Source organism: Callorhinchus milii, unplaced genomic scaffold, assembly GCF_018977255.1.
Source record: "Callorhinchus milii isolate IMCB2004 unplaced genomic scaffold, IMCB_Cmil_1.0 Scaffold142, whole genome shotgun sequence".
Classification (NCBI taxonomy): Eukaryota; Metazoa; Chordata; class Chondrichthyes; order Chimaeriformes; family Callorhinchidae; genus Callorhinchus; species Callorhinchus milii.
This window is the reverse complement of record NW_024704883.1, coordinates 83617-94154: the sequence shown is the minus strand read 5'-3', so window position 1 is coordinate 94154 and position 10538 is coordinate 83617. Positions and strand designations below refer to the sequence as shown.

Here is a 10538-nt window from a genome sequence, read left to right as displayed (position 1 = left end):
CGAGGACCAAGGAATCCAAGCCGTCCTCATCCATTCTCAAGTAGGCAGCTTGCGCCAGGGCACGCTGCGGAAGGTGAGGGGCATCTCGGCCTCCCCCCGCTGTCGTGCAGAAAACTTATGCCGTATGTTAGATGGAGGGTCGAAAATACCCGCCATCTGCGCAAGTGCCTGCTGGAGCATCTCACGATCTTTCGGCGGGATGGCGTAGAAAGCACCCAAAGCGTCTTCGTCGAGGGTAGTCGGCAATGCTCATAACGCCTCGGCATCTGGCCACCCTGCTAGCTCGCAGGTAGCCGTAAAACAGCGACAGAATGCCGCCCAATCCCCCCTGACACAGGGGAATTCCTTGATGCAGGTAAGGGTCTAATTCAAAACTGGTACCTTCGCGTGTAGTTGTGGCGAGATTCGTTGGACGAACCCCGTCGTCTCGCGCTGTCGTCACTGTGGCATCCACATGTGCTGGCTGCGGACTCGCCACCTCCAGCAGGTCCGGTGAAATGGCGGCTGCACGCCTAGACGGCGACCCCGCTTTCACCCCCGCATCTCTACAATGGCGGCTGCGAGCGTGGGATACGCGTCATCTTGGTCGTCTCCCCGCAGCGCTGGCCCGCCGGCCCTTTCCAGCAGCTGTTCCAGCCCCATTTCGGCTGCCAACACGGCAGCGGCAGTCAACAAGTCAACGAGGCGGGCGCCCCGCGATCGGCGCAGCTTGTTGGGCGACGGCGGCGCAGCGAGGTTGGGCTCCTCCCGTAGTTCCAACAACTGGGCTTCAGCGAACGTTTCCTCCAGGATTATTTCACCCGGGGCTGTTTGTGGAATCAACCCATCTTCTTCGTCTTCTGTGACATCTTGGTAAGCTGTCATCGCCTTGTAAACACATTTATACCCAAGGATAGCATCTAGTAAGATTCTCACATTCCGACACCAGTTGTAGTGGTTTCTAATCAGGCGCAGACCAAGACTGGGAGGCAACACGTTTATTCTCTAACACAACCAACACTACTCAACGTTCCAAAGTAAACTATGACCATTCCGAGCGACTATTTACATTACAGGTTAACTACGTAATGTGGTGGTCACCGTTCCAAACCACTTGAAAGGATTCCCTATACGGGTGAACTAGAACTTCCGACATGCCGTCGTGTCATCGCATACTAAAGAGCGAAGCTCGGGGAAGACAACTTCTTCCCGGGTTGAACAGCCACGCTCCCTCTCGGGGCTCAGCTTACATTTCCTGCGGCGTGACCTGGCTCTGCCTCTAGTTACGCCCCATTCTCGATCCTTCGTGAAGAATCTGGATCCACATCACATGGCCCGCTAACCCCCTTCTGGGGGCCCCCGTGATCCCTCATCCGGTCACGTGCATTCGTGGGTTCACCCAGACTGTCATATCCTGAGCCGACCTCCGTGACATACGAAATCTGCCCTCTAATAAGCCTTGTGTATAGTACACGCACTGTCGCCATAGAACGGCCCATTTATGTTGTTACACACATATAAAAAAAAACACCAGCACCTGGCTCTAAGTAGCAATTACAGCAACATTGCAAAGTGCACAATTACACGTGCGATTCACAGGTAAGCTCACACCAGCTACAGCAACTGCGTGGCGCACAACACGCCTCACTGCAAGTGGCATGCAGCGTCAAGATGCAGAACTTTACTCTCATTTGACACTTTTAGACTGCAACTCGCGACGGAGTGCAATGATACATTGCGTTCGATTCGTCACGTGAAAAGCCTAAGCCGGCTTCTTACACTATGCACTGTATACAATATACTACACCATACATACACACATTTCACCACACATCACATTTACCACGAACTATTCACTATGCACTGCACACGTGACACTACACTGTACTATAAACCACTACACTCTGCAAGGTGGGATGTATAGTACACTTGCAGACCTCTGCTGTTACCATAAAAAAGTAACATCAGGCAAAGCCCAATTAAATGAAACCTAAACGAATTAAAAGCAAAACAAGTGCAGAAAGTAGGCCTGACATTAAATTATTTTGATATTATGAACAAATATATTTAGGGTATTAAGCCAAATGTAAATAATACTAATATGCTTACCTTTTTTTTTATAAAAGGGCATTTAAAAAACAATCATAAAAACAGATTGGGAGCATGCAGAAAAGCACGGCCACACCTGACAGCAACTTTGATAGTAATGCCCAACAGTTATAATTCATACTTATTAATTTAATACGTAACCATCAAATACATTCCTAATTCATGTTTTATAAGGCAGCATAATGCTTTGCATATCGACTATTTCACTTCGACACTCAATAACTTCATATGTACAGAAAGCCCATCTCTGCCTGGATGACACCCAAACCCCTATGCATTCTTGAAATGACAGAAGCCTGTGAATAAAGTGAATGCTATGGAAAATCGTCTCAACTCCAGGTTACACATCTTCCAAGGTGCCATTTCACACATTCTAGCCCCTCCTACTCAGCTTTGTCCAAAAACTCTACCCACACCTCCACATCCACAAACTGCTGGGGATTTCCTCGCTCTCCCTCAGAATCGGAATGCTCCTCCTGCTTCACGCTGCCTCCATCCACTTGCAGATTGGGTCCTGGAGTCTTATCTTGATCTTCACATTTCACCGTCACTTCTTCACATTTAACTTCTTCAAATTTCACTGTTGCCAAGTTGGAATTTTCTTCTGATTCTCGTTTCATGAGAGATGGGCTCATTGCAGCATGTTGACTTTCACAAGTCGATTTCACTTTCTCCTTGTGGATCTTCTCATGCCTCTTTAGGTTTCCTGATAATGTAAACTCCTTCCCATACACAGTGCACTTGAAAGGATTCTCACTGGTGTGTGTTCTCTGATGAATATGAAGAGTTAATGGTTGAGCAAATGCCTTCCCACACACAGTGCACTTGAAGGGCTTCTTGCCCGTGTGTGTTCTATTATGTTTCTTAAGATATGCTGACTCTGCAAATGCCTTACCACATACACTGCACTTGAAGGGCTTCTCACCGGTGTGTGTTCTCTGATGAATACGAAGATTTTCTGAACGAGCAAATGTCTTGCCACACACAGTGCACTTGAAGGGCTTCTCGCCCGTGTGTGTTCTATTATGTTTCTTAAGATATACTGACTCTGCAAATGCCTTACCACATACACTGCACTTGAAGGGCTTCTCACCGGTGTGTGTTCTCTGATGAATACGAAGATTTTCTGAACGAGCAAATGACTTCCCACACACAGTGCACTTGAAGGGCTTCTCACCGGTGTGTGTTCTCTGATGAATATGAAGAGTTAATGGTTGAGCAAATGCCTTCCCACACACAGTGCACTTGAAGGGATTCTTGCCCGTGTGTGTTCTATTATGTTTCTTAAGATATGCTGACTCTGCAAATGCCTTACCACATACACTGCACTTGAAGGGCGTCTCACCAGTGTGTGTTCTCTGATGACTATGAAGAGTTTCTGAACGAGCAAATGCCTTCCCACACACAGTGCACTTGAAGGGCTTCTTGCCCGTGTGTGTTCTATTATGTTTCTTAAGATATGCTGACTCTGCAAATGCCTTACCACATACACTGCACTTGAAGGGCGTCTCACCAGTGTGCGTTCTCTGATGACTATGAAGAGTTTCTGAATGTGCAAATGCCTTCCCACACACAGTGCACTTGAAGGGCTTCTCACCGGTGTGTGTTCTCTGATGAATATGAAGAGTTTCTGAACGAGCAAATGCCTTCCCACACACAGTGCACTTGAAGGGCTTCTCACCGGTGTGTGTTCTCTGATGAATATGAAGAGTTACTGAACGAGCAAATGCCTTCCCACACACAGTGCACTTGAAGGGCTTCTCACCGGTGTGTGTTATCTGATGAATACGAAGATTTTCTGAACGAGCAAATGTCTTGCCACACACGGTGCACTTGAAGGGCTTCTCGCCCGTGTGTGTTCTATTATGTTTCTTAAGATATACTGACTCTGCAAATGCCTTACCACATACACTGCACTTGAAGGACCTCTCGCCTGTGTGTGTTCTCTGATGAATTTGAAGAGTGTTTGAATGAGCAAATGACTTCCCACACACAGTGCATTTGAAGGGCTTCTCACCGGTGTGTGTTCTCTGATGAATATGAAGAGTTAATGGTTGAGCAAATGCCTTCCCACACACAGTGCACTTGAAGGGCTTTTCACCGGTGTGTGTTCTCTGATGAATATGAAGAGCTTCTGAACGAGCAAATGTCTTGCCACACACAGTGCACTTGAAGGGCTTCTCGCCAGTGTGTGTTCTAGTATGTTTCTTAAGATATGCTGACTCTGCAAATGCCTTACCACATACACTGCACTTGAAGGGCTTCTCGCCCGTGTGTGTTCTCTGATGAATTTGAAGAGTTTTTAAGTGAGCAAATGACTTCCCACATACAGTGCACTTGAAGGGCTTCTCGCCCGTGTGTGTTCTATTATGTTTCTCAAGAAAAACTGACTCTGCAAATGCCTTACCACATACACTGCACTTGAAGGACTTCTCGCCTGTGTGTTTTCTCTGATGTCTCTTCAAGTGACCCATCTGATCGGTGCTGTATGGACACTGGATGCATTGGTGCCTTTTCCTTCCAGCTTTTGCCAAGCCTCTCTTCTCCATGTGATTGATTCTGCAAATACATACATATTACACAATTTTCAGGCAGACCTCGCTTAGTGCGACCCTTAGAGTGCCGATTTGTTCCAGTGCTCTTTGTCCTGGATATTTCATTTCGTAATTCTTTTTTAAGTTTACAAAGTGCTCACGAGTGAGAACACGCAGCAGCGCTTAGCCAAGCAAACGTACCCGGCCCAATCTTCACTCAGCCAATGAGAGCGACGCATGCTCTAAGCCAACCAGTCCCCACCCCCGCGATTTAATGATCACAATTCGTGGTCATGATTGTTTAAAAAATATGACTCGTTTAGCCAGTTGAGACCTCAAACGACCAGAATAGTGTCGCAGGCTCCACCTAAGAAAACCTAGCCACACAAATTTAGATTGAGGGCTTCACTAAGATCAGGGAGGTCCTGGAGCCTTTCTCTGAGAATGACCCAGACTGGAAGCGCAGCAGCTCCTTCAACCTTGTCTCCCCCCACTACCTTGTAGGATGAGTAAAGTAGAATGCACTCGTAAGTAGAGTACATAATACCGATGTTATAAATCATTATTTTTATTAAATGTTTAGCATCTGTATTATTAGCTCTATTACCGATACCCAAATAAAGCCCCATATATTATTCAGACTAAAGATATAACATTGTCAGGAACGCATCGCTATATAGTATACAATGGGTTCATGATGACCCCTTGTAGCGCTGATCGATTGGCGCTCAATTCTCCAGGAACAAAGCATCTGGAGGAGCGCTAAGCGAGCTTTGGGTGTAAAGGGCAAGGGCACTCACACCGACTTGGAAGCCACTGGTCAGTCTGCCTCCTCTCTCAGTGACAGGGCAGGTTTTGCCCACGCACTGTCCAAGCAGGCTGAACCCACTGCCGTGCAAACGTCACCAATCCAGCATTCCAGGTTCACCACTCTGGTCAAATGAAGCGGTCACCCTGATTAGTAAGACAGAGTCGATAGATATAATTAAGTCCGTCTTGAAAACTCACCTATTTAAACGTTGTCTTTGTGTGTGTGTGGGTGGGCGGTAGTGTATCGGTTATCCCGCTGTGCTATAAACCGGCGACCCGGGTTCGATTTCCCCTCAAAGCCAACACTAGTGACATATCTGAACTGGTCCTAAGCCTCCCCTAGGTCAACTCAGCCTCCAATTAGTACCTTGTGCGGTGTGTAAACATCGCCACTCGGGAGACAAAGGCAGTCCGGGCGTGGTGCTGGTCACCTACCACTTCGTGTGCCGTGCCGGCCTTCATAGATGCTCGCTGACAGTGGGTGAGCGTGTAAGTGTATGAGTGGGAGCGTGTGGGTGAGCGTGTGGGTGGGCGAGTGTAATTGTGTAATGCTTTGATGTCTCATTCCGACTAAAAGTAAACGTCTGGGCTGGTTTCGTCCAAATATTCCAGTGTTGAAAAGTGGCCTGCAAATTACTCAATCGGGAATACAAAACAAAACTCGATGATCCTGAACTAGAGTATGGAGACTCTGAGAGGTGAAGTAGTCAGCCAGGTGAAGACACATTAAACTTAAGAGAATCAAGCAAAGTCAGTCAGGCAAGGGCAGGAGGCAAGGCCTGCATGGCTCGGCCCCACGTAGTAACGTTCCAACCTGGACATCGATTCCATACTTGCCGCTACTCAATTGCTATCGCTACGAGAGAGAGAGAGAGGGAAGAAGCGAGGCTGTACCTGGGTAAACAACAACAACAACAACCAACATCACGATGTGAACTTCTCACCTCCGATCCGAGAGTTGCGCGCACAGAAGCAGCTCCTGAGATTTCGTGACGTCACACGGAAGCACGCAGCAGGAGAAATGACATGACGTCACTAGCACCCACACCGCCTCCCCACAAGTTAACACGGATGTGTATGAAGAGATTATGTTAACGAGGCGTGCCCAAATATGGAGTTATTGGGCGTGGCCGCTGAACCGGACATAATGATTGAAATGGACAGGATTAATGGGTAAATTACGTTAATGAGCCGCCAGTGGTATTTGTTTTAATGGCTTGTAAATCGGAAGCAACCAAGCAGACTCAACATACGTCACCCCGGGCCTTTGAAGTTAAGGGAATAATATAAGTTTACAGTCATTCGTAAAAATTGGTTCTGCTGAAACATAAGTTTTCAGTTTCATTTTCATGTATTAGGTCTAACCCTGTGAGCCATGCGGCTCTTGACTCGGGTGCAACCACAACACAAAATACACGTGAACAAGAAACATCTTAAAGTGACTACACGCAACATAAAAATCCTGGAAAAAACAGCAAAGTCTTCCACAAAAACACAGTACTTCAACGCTGTGTGCAAAAATCCCTTTGGATGCAAGTCAAACAATAACAACCATAAGACAATGCAGATTAAAGTTATCAGGCTAACTATGTGAAGGATGAATGCAAAATAACTAATCTCCCCACATTCTGAGCGTTTGCATCTCCCTCAGCATTGATAGCGTCCCTGAGATGAGCATACTGTTCTACACGCAGGCGTTTTTGATTCAGTTGAATGTAAAAAAGGCATTCACTCTCAATTTTGGCATACTCATCGACAACATACAGCAGGTTATCATTCAGAGAATCGTCATCGGTGTTGGGGGCCGTCCATAAATGATGTCAAGCACCTAGGGGGGAGGGGAGTCAGACATTTGTGACGATGTGTTACGAGGGGGGAGGGGGGGTTTGAGAAATGTGACGTCACATCAAAATGCGCAACTTTAAATTAATATAACACATTCTACTTAATTAAATAGAATTCACTTAAAGCTTTCGTGACTGCAGGAATTCATATTCTTGGGTCTTTCGGTAAAGTCACGTAGATAGCTTCAAAGAAAATAATCAAAAATAACAGAAAACTACGACGTTTTGATCGCATTGCAATCGAAACGTCTTAGTTTTGTTATTTTTATTTTATTTTAACCTATCTACATGACTTTACAGAAAGACCCAAGAATATAAATAGAATTGTTATAACAACATGAATTATAATTTTTTTTAATTTTTTTTAATTTATGCAGGTCACCTCCAATTCATAGTGTTGTGTTGTTAAAGACGACTCGGAGGCAGATCTTCTTAGGGGCTTTCGCCAAGGGTTTATTAGGGGCTTACGCCTATTACTGGTTAGGGCTAATATACATCTCCCCAGGGGTAGGGTACTGGGTTCCCTAGCACACCGGCTATCCGGGCTCTTCCCTCTTCACCGAGCCGAGGGCTTAACCAACATCGGCCGACATGGTAAAGCAGCCCCCCTAGCCTGGTGCTAATTTCCCCTACCCTGGGTCCTGACTTCCACCCTCTCACGTTTCCAGGCTCTCACGACGACCCCGCTCACTTCATGGGTTCCAGCTTAAGTACTCCAGGACATTATGTCACCGCCCGTGACGTTATCATACCGGAAAGTCCACCTGACGCCACATCCTGTGACGTCATGGCACCAGAGGGTGAGCGAGACGTAATGTCATCACATTACGAGAGCGGAGCCCGGCAACTCGGATGGGGAAACAACCACATCAAAAGAGCGCAAGTGACATGTGTGTGAAGAGAACAGGACCAGCTGCAAGAACACAACCCCACACTAGGGCAGCACGGTACAGGGAAACTTTGGGGACAGTTCCCACATGGGACACCGTAAAAGTGTCCGAAGAAGGCAAGGGACGAAGAAACGGCCCCACTGACCGTCACCGTATCCGCACGCCCCGTGAAGGTGTGCGTGACGCCGGCCCGCTTCCCCGCGTCGGCGTCGGAATCGGCGGTGTACTGGCAGGTGTCAAGTCCACCAGCACATCCACTGGGTGAGGCGCCACTCGTGGAATTACTGGCGGGGTTTCTGCAGGCACACACAAAGGGATGGGATCGCTCGCGCTATCACAACCTGTGCGGCCTGGCTTGGCGGACACAACAGTCACCCGGCCCCTAAGCAGTGGAGATGAGGGGATTCCGGCCGGCGCGAGAGAAGAGGAAAAAAAGAATAGACAAATTCAGACGCGTTTGATGCACAACCAACGCACCAGAACCCGAACAAATCGGTGTTCGACCAAATCGGTGTGGAAATGGGCGTCTGGAACAAATTAAGTTCGATCTTCGGGGTTCCACTGTATGTACACCTTCACTCACACAACACGGATGGCAGGGTTCCCCGACCCCCAGCCACGTTCCATCCACTAGGCAGTGATAGAACGAAGATGGAAGAGCTGCTTAGCGCTCACACACACACCCCAATCAGGACGTCATCCGACATCCCGGGTCGAGACGTCATGCGTCAGAACCAACCCATGTCCCGGGGCGAAGAAGTCGCGCTTCAGGGACGCCCCCAGGATCTGCATTTTAGTTAAAGAAAATAGTTTGGCGTGAAAATTGGCCGAAATGGCGGCCGCACGCGCAAACGGCTTCCCCACGGTTTCCTGTGCTTCGCCCAAAATGGCGGCCGCACGCGTGATCCGCATCTTCGCGGCCTCACGCGCTCGCACAAAATGGCGTCTGCATGCACGAACCGCATCTCGGCGATTTCCCGTGCATGCACAACATGGCGGCTGCACGCGTGGTTTCCCGCGCTCGCACAACGTAGCAGCCCTCCCTTGAAGGCCACCCCGGGCATCTTATGCCACCAGGCATCACCCCCCGCCTTTCCGACGTGCACGCGTTGGCCGTATCGCGGGAATTTTAACCGAGTCTCTCTCCGAGACCCGCATCGCAGCCTATAGCCGTACCGACCGAGCCGAGAGCAGCCATGGCATCACCCCCCACCTTCCCGACGCACACGCATCGGCCGTATCAAGGGAACGTTAACCAAGTCTCTCTCCGAGACCCGCATCGCAGCCTATAGCCGTACCGACCGAGCCGAGAACAGCTATCGCCCACCTACTGCACAAAATGCACCCTAACAACGGAGGGATACAGTCCCAACGCAACTGGACAACAACACCTGAACACCACGAACTTCCAGCCCACTGTTTCAACGTGCCTCGGAGTGTTTCAATCTCCGGGCCGTCAGGGCGAGCCTACAGCTCCAGACGCACCACAGAGGGTCTCAACCTCCAGGCTGTCAGGTCAAGCCGTCAGCCATAGCATGACGGGATCACGCTCTCCGATGGCGGGAACGGCGTTTTGGCGGGAACAGCGTCCCCTGCCAACCGCCGAAATGGTGGCCCCACCGCGGGGCCCGCTTGCCCTCCGACTTCTCCCGCCAGCCCTCGCAGCGACCACGGTGTCCTCTCCTTGCGGCTCCTTCCCGCGCAACAGCTGCATCAGCAGCAGGATGCGCACCATGTGGCACCTCTGAAATGGCCGCTCCCGACCGCTTCTCCGCCGCGATGGCCAAGATGGCGGCAGCCTACCACGTGGTCGCTGGAGGACGCGTAATGGCGACCGTCTTCCCAGCATGCCGATGTCATCCACTGGTGCGGTAGAGACACCAGCCGTGGCCGCAATAACCGGGGGCCACGGAGCCCGGGGTCGTCCGATCCCATGTCGCTGCTTCTTCGTTGTCGGAAGACGCAACAGGTGGGTTCCGCTTTTTCAAGTGCATCGCCATTTTTCTTCATGTAACTTAGCCTTGAAAGAGTCCACTTCTGATGCCAGTTGTTGTGTTGTTAAAGACGACTCAGAGGTAGATCTTCTTAGGGGCTTTCGCCAAGGGTTTATTAGGGGCTTACGCCTATTACTGGTTAGGGCTAATATACATCTCCACAGGGGTAGGGTACTGGGTTGCCTAGCACACCAGCTATCCGGGCTCTTCGCCGAGCTGAGGGCTTAACCAACATCGGCCGACAGGGTAAAGCAGCCCCCCTAGCCTGGTGCTAATTTCCCCTACCCTGGGTCCCGACTTCCACCCTCTCACGTTCCCGGGCTCTCACGATGACCCCGCTCACTTCACGGTTCCACAGACTCACCACACAGAGACCCA

At 49.5% G+C, this 10538-nt stretch overlaps 1 protein-coding gene across 1 annotated transcript; it reads right to left on the bottom strand.

Moving 5' to 3' along the window:
• Positions 1–531: 531 nt before the first annotated feature.
• LOC121851801 (zinc finger protein 271-like) lies at positions 532–9230 on the bottom strand. Its single transcript, XM_042345888.1, has 6 exons — positions 9127–9230; positions 8312–8462; positions 5800–5903; positions 4229–4647; positions 2476–3976; positions 532–961 (listed from the first exon to the last, which is right to left on the bottom strand). The coding sequence occupies exons 1-6, from the start codon at positions 9228–9230 to the stop codon at positions 532–534; spliced, it is 2709 nt and encodes a 902-aa protein (XP_042201822.1).
• Positions 9231–10538: the final 1308 nt, after the last annotated feature.